General features: G+C 43.3%; 2 protein-coding genes across 3 annotated transcripts in view; one reads left to right on the forward strand and one right to left on the reverse strand.

Moving 5' to 3' along the window:
- The first annotated feature begins 240 nt into the window (after positions 1-240).
- Positions 241-3,828, forward strand: Hsc70-3 (heat shock protein 70 cognate 3). Its single transcript, XM_077649134.1, has 5 exons — positions 241-398; positions 1,073-1,224; positions 1,343-1,607; positions 1,833-2,205; positions 2,402-3,828. Exons 2-5 carry the CDS (start codon positions 1,085-1,087, stop codon positions 3,601-3,603), a joined length of 1,980 nt encoding a protein of 659 aa, XP_077505260.1. The 5' UTR covers positions 241-398; positions 1,073-1,084; the 3' UTR covers positions 3,604-3,828.
- A 3,196-nt stretch (positions 3,829-7,024) lies between these two features.
- Positions 7,025-16,886, reverse strand: part of LOC144115021 (uncharacterized) — a 66,221-nt gene continuing 56,359 nt past the window's right edge. For both annotated transcript variants that reach the window (XM_077649143.1, XM_077649142.1), the window contains exons 19-23: positions 15,495-15,569; positions 15,290-15,375; positions 13,357-13,456; positions 9,048-9,194; positions 7,025-7,568 (exon numbers count right to left, since the gene is read on the reverse strand). In XM_077649143.1, coding sequence (XP_077505269.1) covers positions 7,371-7,568; positions 9,048-9,194; positions 13,357-13,456; positions 15,290-15,375; positions 15,495-15,569 — 606 coding nt within the window. In that variant the 3' untranslated portion in view covers positions 7,025-7,370. The remainder of the gene's footprint in view (positions 7,569-9,047; positions 9,195-13,356; positions 13,457-15,289; positions 15,376-15,494; positions 15,570-16,886) is intronic.

The following is a 16,886-nucleotide window of genomic DNA, read 5'->3' on the forward strand; positions in this document are numbered from 1 at the left end:
TGAAGCACGTCTTTACTCCTTGCTGATTTCTGTTTCTTTTTTTTTTCACCTAAATTTTTTCCAAACCAAAACGTCGCGACACGTCACGCTACGTGTCACTACAAGCAGCATTTTTCTAGCGCTTTCTCATGCTATCTTGAATGCGAAAGCTACGTGTCGTTTGTTGGGTGTACCACGTGCCTTGAACCTGACCAATGAAGAACCTCGGTCTATCCTCGACTGACCAATGAGGTGACGCCACGCTGAGAAGCCACTCCTTATATCATGCCTGCTTCGAGAGTGGAGTCTGTCAGTTGTTCGGCGTGATTGCAGGTGATCCTGAGGTGTTTGCGTTGGTCGAGGGCTGTCGGCTGTTCAAAACTTCTGTCACCGCTCATCTGGAGTTTCCGTTGAGGAACGTGAGTGTGTATTTCTCGTTCCCGCTTTTGTGCTTCCCGGGTTTTTTCGCTGCTTAAGGGATATTTTGTCGCTTTAATCGAATTTCCGCCCCTGCGGGTAGTTGCGCCAAGTTGGCGCGCCGGGACCACACGCATATGAATTTCCTTCAAATTCGTTACACGCATATAGCTTTTAATCTTGTTGGCGGAGGTTTCCTGAATTGGGCAGTGATTACTTGCTTCGTAGTTTTCTTAAAACTGGAGGCATCAGTTCCAAGTGCACGGCTTGCGGTGACGTGGACTTGCAACTGAAAGCCATCTTGTTTGCATCTTAAATATGTCATTTGCTTCGTGTGCATGTGTGATCGAGACACGCAACTTAACGTAACAGTATTAAATGGTATGAAGAACTTCTGTAATATGTTGTCTCAAGTTTACCAGCCTGCCGGCATCTTTATGAAAGCTGACGTGTACTCGGGGTTTCGTCGGCGTTAGGTGGGCTGTGCTACGACTGTGTCCATGCACAGCGCATTTCCGCCGATGGGACTTGTAAGTCGCATTTAGAGGCGTTATTTCGGCACGTTCTCATTACCTGCAGGCATACGGCCTATGTCGGGGTGTGTGACCGATGATGACCTTGCACGTCAAGCGAGTTTCGGTGGCGCCGAGTTAATTGCTTCTCTGGTCATTCGCAGGTGCGCATCAGAATGCACAAATTTTCGTTGTGCCTAACGGCAGCGCTCCTGGTCGCTGCCGTTGTGTCTGCGAAGAAAGAGAGCGATGCTGCGAAAGACAAGGAAAATGTTGGCACCGTCATTGGCATCGATCTTGGGACAACTTATTCATGGTAAGCGCTGTTATTACCTGCATGCCGCGTACGTTTATGTTCATGCCATTTTACCGGTTTCGGTTTCTGATTTCCTTAAGGTGCAATATATTTACCGTTTTGTTTGTTTCGTTTTTAGCGTTGGTGTTTTCAAGAATGGCCGAGTAGAAATCATTGCCAATGACCAAGGAAACCGCATCACTCCTTCGTACGTCGCTTTCACTGCGGAGGGGGAACGTCTCATCGGCGATGCAGCAAAGAACCAACTTACGAGCAATCCTGAGAACACAGTATTTGACGCCAAGCGGCTCATTGGCCGTGACTGGACTGACCCATCTGTCCAGCATGATGTCAAGTACTTCCCATTTATTGTGAAGGAAAAGAACGGCAAACCTCACATTGTGGTAAGTGCCACTTCACGCCTTCCCTTTGTTGTGTGCCCACAAGGTTGCTGGCCCATTTCAGCTGTGGATGTAGCCCATTGATAAAGCAGAATACAAAATCTCCAACCTCTTTGCTGTGGCATATACGAATACAGTCTCAAAAGAAGTGTTCCTTTTTATCCCTATTATCAGTTTCACTGACATGCTTCTACTTCCACGCCTCACTGTTTTTTTTTTTCTCCCCAGGTGAAGGCCTCTGGCAAGGACGAGAAGGTATTCGCTCCAGAGGAGATTTCTGCCATGGTTTTGTCCAAAATGAAGGAAACTGCAGAGGCCTATCTTGGCAAGAAAGTAACCCATGCTGTTGTGACTGTGCCAGCCTACTTCAACGATGCTCAGCGCCAGGCAACTAAGGATGCTGGAACCATTGCTGGCCTTAATGTCATGAGAATCATCAATGAGCCCACAGCTGCTGCTATTGCCTACGGTCTTGACAAGAAAGAGGGGGAGAAGAACATTCTGGTTTTTGACTTGGGTGGTGGAACCTTTGATGTCTCTCTCCTTACCATCGACAATGGAGTCTTCGAAGTCGTGTCTACCAATGGCGACACTCATCTTGGTAAGTGTGACCTGCGTTTTGTGAACCTTGATTATCTACCCCTAGTCATTTGCTATTATGTTTCCATATCTCTGAAGTTGCTGGAGTATTGCTAGTGTTGCTTGTATGACTGGCCCCCTTCACATTTCCTTAAACTGAATGTGCGTGCCGTAGTGCTTGTTCTTCTTCTTAATTACTTACCCTTTCCTGGGTACAGGTGGAGAGGACTTTGACCAGCGCGTAATGGAACACTTCATCAAGCTTTACAAAAAGAAAACTGGCCAGGATGTGCGCAAAGATAACCGTGCTGTGCAAAAGCTGCGTCGAGAGGTTGAAAAGGCAAAGCGTACTCTGTCTACTGCTCACCAGGCCAGAATTGAAATCGAATCCTTCTTTGAGGGAGAAGATTTCAGTGAGACTCTGACCAGGGCCAAGTTCGAAGAGTTGAACATGGACCTCTTTCGCTCAACCATGAAGCCAGTCCAGAAGGTGCTCGAGGATGGTGACCTGAAGAAGAGTGATGTCGATGAGATAGTCCTGGTTGGTGGCTCTACCAGGATCCCAAAGGTCCAGCAGCTGGTCAAGGAGTTCTTCAATGGCAAGGAGCCCACCCGAGGAATCAATCCCGATGAAGCTGTGGCTTATGGTGCTGCTGTGCAGGCTGGCGTCCTTGGGGGCGAGGAAGACACTGGCGACCTTGTGCTCCTTGATGTCAACCCACTCACCCTTGGCATTGAGACTGTTGGTGGGGTGATGACCAAGCTCATCCCTCGTAATACTGTCATTCCCACAAAGAAGTCTCAGATTTTCTCCACAGCTTCTGATGACCAGTCTACTGTGACCATCCAAGTCTACGAAGGTGAGCGACCCATGACCAAGGACAACCACCAGCTGGGAAGGTTTGATCTGACTGGAATTCCTCCAGCACCACGTGGTGTGCCTCAGATTGAGGTCACCTTTGAGATCGATGTCAACGGCATCCTGAAAGTCAGTGCAGAAGACAAGGGTACAGGCAACAAGCAGAAGATCGTCATCAGCAATGACCAAAACAGGCTGACCCCAGAGGACATTGAAAGGATGGTGAAGGATGCAGAGAAGTTCGCTGATGAGGATAAGAAGGTCAAAGAAAAAGTTGAGGCTCGCAACGAGTTGGAGTCCTACGCATATTCACTCAAGAACCAAGTAGAAGACAAGGAGAAGCTCGGTGCCAAGTTGGAAGACAAGGAGAAGACGAAGATCAAGGAGGCTGTTGAAGAGACCATCAAATGGTTGGAACAGAACTCTGATGCAGATGCTGAAGAACTCAAGGCCCAGAAGAAGTCTTTGGAAGAAATTGTTCAACCCATTGTAGCGAAGCTGTACTCGGGTGGCACTCCACCACCAACTGACAAGGATGACTCTACAAAGGATGAATTGTAGAAAGCTGTCTAGGACTTCCAGAGGGTGGATGGCATCTCTCATCACTCATTTGTTAACGATCACAAGTGTCATTCGGCCACCATGTTCCCACCTACCCTTTGGCTGGATATGTGTTCTCTGGACTTGTTTGCCATCCTCATTCTGTGTACAAACTCTTATAACTTAAGTTATGTTTGAAGGACTTTTTTTTTTACATGGGGTGTCAAATAAATGCTTGTACATAAGTGTCCTGTTCTTTGATGTCCCGCTGCATTTGCAGAGCTGTATTGCCAATTAGCAACTACTGCACTGCTTTTCGGAATGCAATGTCTTTCTTCCATGGCTAAGAATGCCATTGATGTCATCTTGCTTGCTGGTCAAGTGGCCGAGGACTTGCATGTGCAACATTCAGGGATCCAGGCTGAGTTAGTATGTCCTCCAGTGCAAATGGGAATTAATTTCTTTGTAAACCTAAGCTGTGGCTCTGGAATGGCATGTTCAATAGTTGAGGTTAGAGCACACGGTATTTCCTAGCCGAGCTGCTGTGCCACTAAATGGCCATCATGCAAGTGCATGGACCATCGTTAAAGCGTAGCTGGCAAAATATTCGAAATCCTTGTTAGGCCGTGTACTGTGCTCCACCGCACCCTAGGCATTTGCTGCTATTTAAGTTTTGGACATCGGTTGTGAATAGCTGTAGTGTGCCGCCATGTAGTTCATTCCTGTCAGACTTGGAATTGGACCACTTGTTCGTGTCGCTGTGGTTGGAGAGTACAGTAGCCGACGGGTAATTCGGACCTCGATGAGGGACCATCAGTCACCCCATAGAAGCGCGTACATATTCGCGACGGATATTTCGGACTTCATAGCTTTGAACTCCAAAAGTTCGATTTTTCGGGTTAATCTCAGTCGCTTGCGGGCCAAAATCAGCCATCTTATCGGCTTTACGCCGGCGCAAAAGGCGCCATCTTGGATTGAAGTGGATTTACGCTGCAGCTGGCTTCGCTTGACACACTTTCGGTGCCTCATTGTTGCCAGTAGAGGCCCCTGCGATCTGACACTTTGAGGTGGCAGCCGGATTGTCATCGCCGTCAACTTGCTTTTGTCACGGGCAGTTACTGAAAATTGGTTGTTGGGGGAACGAAATTGTGGAGGAGCTATCTCGCATCTCGGCGGGAAGGGATAAAGGAGGGACAGAGAAAAAAAGTAAGAAAGAGGTGCCGTAATGGAGGGCTCCGGAATAATTTCGACCACCTGGGGATCTCTAACGTGCACTGACATCGCACAGCACACGGGCGCCTTTGCGTTTCGCCTCCATCAAAACGCGGCCACCGCGGTCGGGTTCCAACCCGGGTACTCCGGATCAGTAGCCGAGCGCCCCAACCACTGAGCCACCGCGGCGGGTCTCATACGTTCGCCGTTTCGTCACTTGTGTTTCTCTGACCGAGTGGCGCTCAGTCTTCACGAAGTTGCATCCGTTCGCCGTTTTGTGATTGCGTCCGGCGGTTCCGCCGCTTTGAAAGAGAAATACCTTATCTTTGCGCGTGTTTAACGAGCGATGTGGTGCACACTTGGGTTGTGGACAACATGACCCCGCCGGGCCCGTCAAAGAAGCGTGGGAAGTATTCCAACTAAATGCGATGACTTTGCTGCCTAGCGTGCTCAGTGAAAGCACAACTTTGGCGCAAATCGTCGCTAGCAAGAGAAATATGTCGGAAGGTAAAATCAGTGACATTTTTAAGCCGATTTCATCTCAATTGTGATTTTTTGTACTTCACGGATTTTTCGGACTGTTCGATTATTCGGACCATTTTTCGGGTCCCTTCGAGTCCGAAAAATCGGTCGGCGACTGTATTCATAATTTTTGAGAAGAGAGTAACATTAGGGAGCAAGGTTTTGAACATTGTCACTCTCCCATCACACTACAAATTATGGGCGACTGTCTTTTTCACTTCAAAGCTTTTTCGTTTACTGCTAAACAGCAGTGTTCTATGGCTGGCCTAACGAGAGTTTTGTGTTTGTTTGCAGTGGGTGCATTATGGAGTGCGAGGAAATGCCTTTTCTGTGCTTGGCTACAAATTGTATAATTCACAGAGTACTGAGTCTTAGGGCAGGTAGTGACAGCTGATCCAGATCATGAGAGGGAGATAACTAGAAGGATAAGAATGGGCTGGAGCGCATATGGCAAATTCTCGCAGATCATGAGTGGCAGTTTACCAATTTCCCTCAAGAGGAAAGTGTACAACAGCATAATCTTACCGGTACTCACCTACGGGGCAGAAACGTGGAGGCTAACGAAAAGAGTTCAGCTTAGGTTAAGGACAACGCAGCGAGCCATGGAAAGAAAAATGATAGGTGTAACGTTAAGAGATCGGAAGCGGGCAGAGTGGGTGAGGGAACAAACACGGGTTAATGACATCCTAGTCGAAATCAAGAGAAAGAAATGGGCTTGGGCAGGGCATGTAATGCGAAGGCAAGATAACCGCTGGTCCTTAAGGGTAACGGAGTGGGTTCCAAGAGAAAGTAAGCGTAGCAGGGGGCGGCAGAAGGTTAGGTGGGCGGATGAGATTAAGAAGTTTGCAGGCAAAGGGTGGATGCAGCTGGCAAAGGTTAGGGTTAATTGGAGAGACATGGGAGAGGCCTTTGCCCTGCAGTGGGTGCAGTAAGGCTGATGATGATGATGACTGACAATGAACTTTTTATGCAAGGTCAAGCAGATTTATCTGGATATTAATAAGGTTGAATTTGTGTTAATGTGGCAATGTACGGCCAGCTTCAATTTGTCCTCTGAGTCCCTTTAACATATGGTGCTTGTGGCTAATTTAGAAAAAGGAAGCTTTACAAAGGAACCTGTTAAAAAGAATTCCTTTAGAAGTAACTGAATTAATCTTCTATACACATACCCTGTTAGCTGCTTAAATGAAAGACGTGCACATGAAACAGTTCAGGTGCCATTGGACGCAAGAAAGCCCCATACATGTGGTGGCACTCATTCAGGAATGATGTTTCTTTCAATGTGCAAATGCAAACTACAGTTTCGTTCATTGAAACCAGAGAAGTTAACCATGTCAATGTAATTCCTATATTTATGGCCTTGCTCTTGCTATTTTTTTGTGCTTAAAATTAAGACGCCGACGAGCAAGTCCAACTAGGGCCTTTACAGTGGTGCATGAACAGCTGCGTAAACCATTAAAAAAATTGCTACTACTGCTATGAAAAGTGCATCTGCCACCTGAAGTATATCAAAACTGATGAATGAATGTACATTCGTGTCTCATGTACATATGCAAGAGCTCTTCACACTTCTTGAAACCTACCTGTGTTAAAATCTTTCAAGGTCAGCTTAAAATTGCTGCAAAACTATGCACACACTTCTGAGCACATGTTACCGACCTAAGTACTTTTTGTTTTATGAATGCCAAGCAGTAAACAAAGTGACCAGTACTATCAAAAGAACATTTATTGACCATGTCTTGCATAAAAGTGACTATAAAAAAAATTTGGCAGCATTTTACTAAAATGCTGACTGCAGAAATAAGTGCTAGAAACTAACAAAGCATTATTAGTGGAAACAATTATGTTCAACGCAGCACAATAAATCTGTATTGTCACCAAAACTGCTTAGAAGAGCAGAAATATGCAAGCACTGCAGCTCCAGCTACACAGCAACTTTGGCACTAAATACTGCATGGTACACTTTGCTTCTAAAATTCAAGTAAATATCACAGCCCTATAGTTCAAGGCAAGTTGGCCTCGACATTTCTTGCTAGCAAAGTAGTGACTGGGTTCTACAGGTCAACTCCAAACAGCGATAACACCCAAGCAAAGAAGCCCAGGATGCTTGACCACAGTCCTCTCACACTAGCCAAAGCATTGGACAGTTCAGGGTCTCCGCTGATGAAGTCCACAATTATATTTTTTTTTAGGTCTTCTTGCCAATACTTGGCTTTTCCTTCTTCCAGCTGCAGAAGGCACACCTGCATAATCTGCATCAGTGGATAATGGCACATCAGATAACACCCAAGGGTTTACTGACAAGTGAGGATCAGCAAAGGAATTACTGTACTCCATATCCAAGGGAAAGCAAACAATGCCTGAACACCTTAGCGAAAATATGTATCACAAGACAGAACTTCCTGATAACTCCAATGACTACAGTTACATAGCATGTGCTGAGAACTTGTACTGAATGGTACAGTTCTTTCTGGTAACAATATCACCATTCACAAAGCTTAGATGAGAATCCATGCAGCCATGAACGTTTGGTACAGAATTTAGTCAGATAAACAGCCACAAAGAGAAAAGATTTGAACACCCTGTGAATTACAAATCAGCAAGGCGAGCAGAACCCAATTTGTGGAAAGAATACTGTCCACAGCAATTATCGCATGGCTTCTCGATGCTATGCCTGGATAGCACAAATGTGTAACAGCATTCTGAGGGCAAATCCACTAAAACTACTAATAGGGCCACAATGTAGTTAACTGCAATGACCACAGCAGTAAGACTAGGTACACATGCATTATAATTTGGCAAAAAATTAAATTCTCAGCATTTTTATGATTTGATGTATCTTCATTTATGCAGATTTTCACTCACCCTCCCCAGCTTGCAAACATTTGTGTTGTGCTCTTGAACAGCTGACATATTGCGAGTGACAAACCGTAGCATAGACGACACAAATTAGATGAGTGTGGCCAACATTGTGAATCACACTCATGGTAAAGGAGTGCCAGGATAATCGAGTGATTGTTCACAAAGAAAAACTGCCACTTCTGTTGTTCTGAAAATGGCTGGAAGGATGATGCATGTTCACAGAGCAAACAAATGTGCAACACCTGAATGTTTCTTTTCCAATATGTTGATGTAATAATGAGGTTTTTTTTTTTCTGCACAATGTTAGCTCCTACTAATGGTACATTTGACTCACTTTGTCTGACCACAATGTTTTGCACGCACTGCTGAAGAAATTAATTTTTCATGTTGCTTCATTACCAGTAAACTGGTACACTAACCAACGATCTACTATAGTAGGATACAACTTAAAAAGTAGCAGTTAACACTACGCCGCGGTCCGCGGCGTGCTGTATTACTCCGCTAGCCAGTCACAAAAGTAAATGAAATCAGCTTTTTAATGTTTGACTTTATTAAACAAGCCAGGTATCAAAATTCTAGAGCTTATAACTTTTGTCTCATGATTATAGCTTTTTGTTTAGGCGACAAGAGAAGTTTTAACAACGGAATACTTTTTTGTCGTGGAGGAATTCAGTGCGTCGGTCCTGATTGTGGGCAGAGCTTCACTGCAGACTTAAGTTGTACCCAACCTTAGGATAGAGAAGTGACAAATTCCACCAGTGCAGCTTGCAAGAAGAAAGTACTGTCATTTGGCTTGACTGCATCAAACCAGCAAGTACCCTGATCTGCTCCACAAAAGCACATTTAAAAAAAAAGAAAACAGCACTTACATACGAACGAAGACCATACTCTGTTTTGTACTTTGGTGCAGAGAGGAGGATGATTTGACGGGCTCTTTTCAAGGGTTCATCAACAACCTGACCAAATGCTTTCACATTCTCCTTTTGCCTCTCGTCCACTATGCTGGCCAGCCTTAGCTGCAGGAAGCAATGGTGTCACTTAGAACATTGCAGCATGCAAATTAAAAAATGCTAATTGTACTTGTTCTTCCTACTTTTTGAATCCCATCCAACTTTCTGGACTAAAATGCCCGAAAGTGCACAGGAAAAGTGCTTTCATTCACCAAAATTTTTTTTTCTAAATGACACACATACATCCAGGAAGATGTAATATAGCTGGTAATATGCAGAAACAGTCATTTGGGGTTAAACAGACCAAAATTTCATACAACATTCATGAGATTCTACAAACTAAACAGCTCTCAGACCATGCTTACTAGTTTTTGCGCACTTGTACTAGATGCCTTTCCCTCACAAGAACAGTGCTGTCTTGACACTCTGACACACGCTGTGATGTCATTCAAAATATTAAAGAAACAATGGCAAGCACATCTCAACTTGGCAACAATAACCAACTTGACATGTTCACATAAACAACACGGCTAACTGGCTAAGCCAACATGACCAAAATTAATGCAAGATATGCTACGCACAGCATTTCATGCCACCACTGAGGGATCACGGCATTTCTTCAGTCATCTCTGCATCAATCGGCAAAGATCTGAAGCATCGCTAAAAGGTCAAAGTGTGCTTTGTGCCGCTGGTTACAACAAACACTGACAATTAAAATCTACTACATAATAGGGGTATCAGGAAACACTTTCAAAACTTCCTTTAAATAGATTGTTCGAATTAGAAAACATTTTCAAGAAAAGCTGTCAGCTACGGCAGATATCAGTTACTATAAAAATTATACTAATTAGACATCTAATTAGCTAAATTTACTAATAAGCCCCATTAATTAGCACAGTCTGGTGGCTAGTGCCAATGGTGAGTTAGAAGCCATAGATATGAAAATGCCATATCAGCTTTTGAAACAAAGAAAAAGTCATTCTCTAAAGCCGCGCAGTGCAATAAAATTCGGTGCATTTTTTCACACAGAACCGAAACAGCCCATGAGGCATGCAGAAAGCTAAGTGCAAACACAGCATCCACTGGTGATGTTTTGCAGCGCCCAGGGTGCCAAATTCAAACTGCCTGCACTGTTGCACCACATCATGCACATCCTTTTGCTTAGTTACTTGGTGCAAGGGAAAGGGTAGTCAGTGCCAACTGCACAGTAATTATTTTTCAAAACGATGAAGCAAAAGTGCATGCCAGGGTACAACAGAGCAGGCAGTTCGAATCTGGAGCTGAAGTTATTGCAATGCTTCACGAGCAGACATGGTGTTTACACTCAACTTTCTGCATGCCTCATGAGCTGTTTCAGGTTGGTATGAAAAAAAGCGCTGAATTTCCTCTTCCTGCGAGGCTTAACGGAATGACTCTTTCTTTGTTTTAAAACTGATATCGCATTGTCTTGTGTGTAGCTACAAACTCACTAACCACACAAAATAATACAGTCAGGTAGAGCTGACCAGACTTATTTTAAAAGTTAATTAGAATCAACAACTTTTCCTGCTTTATTTTGAACACCACAGAACTATTTCTCAGCAACTGGCACATTACTGCTTTGCAATAGAACACACTGACGAAATTTGGGAGTTGGAGTATCACAACACATGCACAATCAGTATGAGTCTGCACTCAAAAGCCAACTTAATTTTTACTTCTGCAATGACCTTGAAAAGGCATTAAGGGATAATTTGTGTAAAAAACAGCTACTAGGAAACAGCAAGAGGTTTTCTCCTCACTCATACATGTGGAGTAATCTTTGCCTGCGTGCTAACAGTTGCTTCGAGCTCTATGCAGCAGCACTTTCAATATTTGTTCAGAACATAATGGCAAGAATATCACACATTTCAGTAAGAAAATACAATTAAATTCCTAACAGTTGAACTTCCCAGTTAGTTTGCTGGTGGGACATAGTACACACTTCCGTCAGCTACTCATATGAGATATGATAGGAGGCTTTTATTTGAAGGGGCATTGAGAGCAACGTTAAACTTTGTTTTTCTTTTTGGATAGTCTTGCTTCTTGTGGCTATGTTGGTGTTTTTTTCAGCATCAAAAGAAGAATTTATTGCTGAGAAAATTGAATTTAATAATACAGCACTGTTTTTCCTGCCACTCGATTCAAACTGAAGACATCAAGGCCAAAAAGGACTCTGATTGCCATTTGAAATTGAATCATGGTGTAGCCTAGCCTCAGAGATCTGCGCAAATTTAGTCTTGACATTACCGCAGTTTGCTTGCGAAAACAGCCGATGGTGGCGATACCTGTTTTCATTTTTTGGCCCTTTCTAGCTTATAAAAGCTCCATTTTACACAAAAGTAGCCTCCTTGTCATTAGAATGCAGCAATCTATCAATTCACATCAACTTCAGTTTATATGTGTCCTTTTAAGCAGAAAATACTGCAAGTACTACAGAGACAAGCATAGCAATTCATCTAACCGCATTCTTGTGTGAGATGTCAAAGGAATAGTGATCAGCTTTAGTTTCCAATATTTATGAAGCACGAAGCTTTGCATGTATTCCACATTTTCATTCCCAGTACACAATGGACAGCAAAAGTTGACATTACATTCAGTGGCGCATAAAATGGCTGACTTGACACAAAATGCACTGCCGGCAGCAAAGACGATGTGCACCACACTGAGCTGTGCCTAAATGGCTTTGTACCACCACACCATAGCCACACCTGGTGTCGAGACAGCCAAGAGGGAGACCATTTTTGGTTTTATGGGGTTTAAGGTCCCAAAGCAGCTCTGGCTATGAAGGACACCGTAGTGGAGGGCTCCAGCTAATTTCGACCACTTAGGGTTCTTTAATGTGCACTGACATTGCACAGTGCACGGGCCTCTAGCATTTTGCCTCCATCGAAATGCGGCCGGGATCGAACCCACGTCTTTCGGGTCAGCAGCCTAGCACTGAGCCACCTGGGCGGTGGGGACCATTTTTAACTGCAGGCATGTCAGTTTCCTCTTTTACATCTGTCACACTACTGCTGAATGAGAAATGCCAGAAATCAGGCTCGTGATAAAGTTTAAGTAAAGTTTGCATGGTGTATACCATTTTTGTCCCTGACAGAGCATAATTAAAGACCTAATGTAACTGCCATGAAATAGCAATGATCAAATAATGAAGTTTATGATTTATGGGGGTTTAACATCCCAAAGCAACTCAGGCTATGAGGGACGCCGTAGTGAAGGGCTCCGAAAATTTTGACCACCTGGGGTTCTTTAACATGCACTGACATCACACAGTACATGGGCCTCTAGAATTTCACCTCCATCGAAATTCGACCACCGTAGACGCAAATAATCAAGTGTTTTAATGAAATTTGACATTTAGTGTTGCACTGTAGCTAATGTAATACGTATGAAACCAAACAGTGTGAGGATAAAAACATACTAAAAAAAACCTAAGAGCTTCAACCTAGAACAGAGGAAAAACAAGCTACAAGCAACAACAAAAATGCTACGTGGTTGGTAAAGCCCCAACTCGATGCACACATCCTAGGCGTACGGCGGAGCGCCTACGCGCCCAGCGACGCGCCGTGCCAAGCGTCGAAAAAAGTCATACACCTCCATGCTCCCTGTGCTGGGGCGTTCTCCCTCTCCAGCCGACCGAAGGAATTTCAAGCGTGAAGTAAGGGGATTTGGGGGGCGCTGAAAGGACAACTTAAACCGCGAAGAAACGTTCCAGGAACCTGGGATAGGTTCAAGCCTTAAAGAAAAGAGTCCCCGAGAGCCCCCGCCGTCCTCCTATTGTTGTAAACCGGACCCCGCTTCAGACGCACGCGCAAGCGCGCGCGCTCAGGCGCGGATATCTGACATGGACAGATATCTGCCCCTGCTCGCGCCTGCGCGCGCTTCGCGTAGGCGCTCCGCTGGTACGCGTAGGATGTGTCCATCGAGTTGGGGCTTAAGTCTTTTACCGGATCTTTGTTGAAACACACTTCTGTTGTGCGAGACTTATAGATACAGGAAAGTATCAGAAGGCTTGAAATTGGTCAAAGAAAATCAGTCCAATTCATTTACATGGCCTATGATTGGTAGAGTGAACATAAAACTCTTACAGCAGCTGAAACTTAATTACGAACTAAAGGGAAAGGAGGATGGAAGAGGAGAAATATTTCTAGCCAATCAAAATTACAGAAATAATGCCATCACATTTTGTCTCAAGTTCCTGTCTTACCGTAAGCTCCTTGAAATACTGTGAATAGTGAGGTGAGGTATGAAAGTCCTCAAAATCCACAGTAAACTCTGCTTCCACATTCGTCCTTTCTATATTCAACCTAGATGCAAGAAAGAAAATATTTCAAAATATCAGAACTTCTAGTACAGTCACCAAAGCCAGCTTGCTACTGAGCTCCAACAACCAAAGAAAATTGCCCACGCAGTACCTACTATAATACTGAACATACACTTGCCTCACAAACAATTAGTGATAACTACAGCTTGAATTCCACGTGATTATTTGAAATGCACTAATCACTTGCATGATTAATGCATTACCTCCAGCAAGGTGTTGCCATCATACTGCTGCATTTATCTGAATAGTGGTCAACATCTGTTTTCCAGAAATATTGCTTTTATCTAACGGGGAGTAACCCATAAACACAGCCGACTCACAACTGTGTCCAAAAAAGCTTCGCCCATAGCAATGGTGAAAAATGATCTGGCAAGCCAACTCCCCTCATTGGACCGAATTCCAACATCAGTCTTTGTTAAGGTATTACTAACTTCCTTATCAGTTTTCTTGAGCAAATGTGAGAAGTGACAAATACCTGCTTATCTCAATGAAGAGAGTGGCACTTGACAATGGAATGAGCTTGGATGTTCCAGCTATTCAAGCCAAACTAATGCGTTCCCTTCTTGAAATTTCTGCTTATAAACATAGTTCAATCTATATATCAGATATTTTTATTTCTTAACTTCATGCACACTAACTTAGGGGGCTAACCTATATTTGTGGCTGATCCAGGTTTGAATAAATATGGTAGCTTCCTGCATTCAACCATGCAATAGCAGCAACACCAAGCATAAAGCAGTAGCACAGAACAATTTGACAGCAATAACTACAGCCTGGAGGACTACATTTTAATATCTAAAAGGCTCACGTAGTCTAGCAACAAGTCTAGTTACTCACAACTGCTTGCAGAGTCAAGAAAGCTGCTTTACAAGGGCAAAGGCATTTTGCAAGAATTATTGTTGCCATTCTGTAAGCTCACACTGCTTTTTCAGGATCTCCTTGTGTAACAGGAACATTACAGTAGTAACAACTAAGCATGCACCCGGTCAACCTCCCTGCTTCTCCTTCCCTTCCTCCCTTTCTTTACGTGAACAAAACCGGGACACATTCATTACATGAGTAAATACAGCATTTTGAGAAATTAAATCACAAATCAGTCAACGTGATAACTAATGCGCAAAAAAGGAAAAATGCAAGTATTACACATCACCTTATCAAAAGTCATCAGTGTGTACTTTACATAACAGCCTCAATCCAATACTTCAACAGAGTAACAGTTGACTACAATGGTCACATTTACTATTACATTATACAGGTGACTTACATGCCTCAGTATAATGGTTCTAGATAATACAAAATTCTGCCCACAAAAGAAAATGCAGTAACTAGAACTCAGTGGAAATTTTATCATGCATTTGTCAAGTGGTCTTAGCAAGTAGGTATTGGAGCACCACTGAGAAACAAAATGCACAATCTTTAAGCATAAAAAAATGATAGCCAGTTATGACATAATATGTTACTATACTGCAAAGTACACTCTCTTCTGAGACAAGGAATCTACATTAAAAAGTACCACTGCCCCCATTTTTATGGCATCTTGCATGTTTGCCATGCATTTTTGTCATTCCTACAAAACAAAGCATGTCTTTGGTTAGCTAAGTAAAAATACCAAATGCATTCTGTAATATTTTTCAAGATTGCTGTCCAGAAAACACAATAAAAAGAAAAAAACTACTTAGAGCACTACTACGCACATGAACAAAACCAAACGCAATTTTTTTTTACAAAAACAAGGGACAATAATTTCATGCAAACATACAACTGCTTTAGCCAACTACTATGTCATAACAGAAGTATCTGCAATTGGAAGGCATACCTGATCTCAAGATCAGAGACATTCATGGGTAAAGTCAGGTGATCAGGCCCAGTCTTCTCTTCGAACTTGATAAGCAATGTCTTGACCTGAAGACAACCACTGATCAACACATAACATGAACAGCAATCCGGCTAGGTACTATTTACAAAGCGTCATTCTTCGACACAAATTCTTTATGCGAGTCAATCACTATAAAATGACTCACAGTTTCAATCATGTGTTTTTGCAGAAGACGCTCATTGTCTTTCTTGAGCTGCTCAATGGCCTTGGACAGGGTTGTCTGCAAAAAGAAGTAATAACCTTGATGAATAGCAAGACTAAAATATATGCTTAAACACTGCGGGAAGCCCAGTATAATTACACAGAAACCTGTTATTTTCATGTCGTTATTCAGCACAAACCAAAGCATCACATCAGTAATAATCAATCCTTAACAAGAAAAAAAAAAGGCCATGCTAATGCATACTGCATGAAACAACAACTGTGAAGTGCGGTCGTTGTCCCCCAGGTTTCTGAGCTTTCATCCTTTTAACCCCTGAGAGCACCCACTGCAATGTCCATGTTGGCCATGCCCACTTAGATTATATGGCCACTCAGGGTGCATTCTCATGAGTGCCAACAACCCGACCCATATAGAAATACTCTCACTGGCCAGCAGGGTCAGGTGATAAATTCGTCAGCCCCACTATCGGTCAATTTTTCCTAATCCCATTACACAAAGCAGAAGTGGAATAAACAACTACCACTTTAAAAGGCATTTTGGTAGTTTATTAACATCTCAGTGCTTGCACTTCTGCTAATACGTCAATCCTTGCACCACGAAAATTAGACAATCAACGGCCCTTTAGCTGGCTAAAAAATAATGACAGCCAACAAGGCCTAAATACATGCATTACTATGTTATACTGAGAAAAAGCCACTTTCCTCGAAAGCAAAGCTCTTGTAACCTAGAAAAGAGTAAAAAATGAAACAGGTGTTGCAAGCACTGGCCATTTCCACAAATAAACTGCGGCCTTTTATTGCGTATGGGGAGATTTTTTTACTGCATATAGAAAGAATTAAGGATCATGTGTCTCAATAGTAAGGTAATTCTTGTTTTTCAACCACCTGTGAACATTTATCACTGAAGAAGGACAAAAAAAAAAGGCATCACAGGCAATCAGTTTGGATTTGGTTCTCAAAAGCACTGCACGCACTCTTGGTCACAAAACAGCAGCCCACTGTTCTCAGCAAGGCCTTCGTTATCAAGGTGACAAAAAGGATCCATAGTAATGCAAGCGCCATGCAACTATTAAATTCACCTGTAATGCCTGGCTGGTGTTAGCTCTAATTTCGGTTCCTCCTGCACTGCACCCAACTCTCCCAACCATCAAATTTTATTGAGAATGAAAACTAAATGGCATTGACCTCAGTGTCCCTTAAAGCCATACAAAACTTGTAGCTGAGACCGTAATCTATGTGCATCATCACATATATTCTAAACCTAATCCTGAAGGAAGCAGGTGATGTAAATGAACTCTTAGTGTTTTACAACATAGACAACCTCCACGACAACAGGCACACGGTTCCCACTCCACACCCTTCTCTATACACTGTC

This window comes from Amblyomma americanum, chromosome 1, assembly GCF_052857255.1.
Source record: "Amblyomma americanum isolate KBUSLIRL-KWMA chromosome 1, ASM5285725v1, whole genome shotgun sequence".
NCBI lineage: Eukaryota > Metazoa > Arthropoda > Arachnida > Ixodida > Ixodidae > Amblyomma > Amblyomma americanum.

Excerpts from the sequence above, each read along its gene's own strand:
- Hsc70-3 (XM_077649134.1), top strand. The coding sequence starts at position 1,085 with ATGCACAAATTTTCGTTGTGCCTAACGGCAGCGCTCCTGGTCGCTGCC. Across the intron at positions 1,608-1,832 it reads ACGGCAAACCTCACATTGTG|GTGAAGGCCTCTGGCAAGGA; the intron begins GTAAGTGCCACT and ends TTTTCTCCCCAG. Across the intron at positions 2,206-2,401 it reads CAATGGCGACACTCATCTTG|GTGGAGAGGACTTTGACCAG; the intron begins GTAAGTGTGACC and ends TCCTGGGTACAG.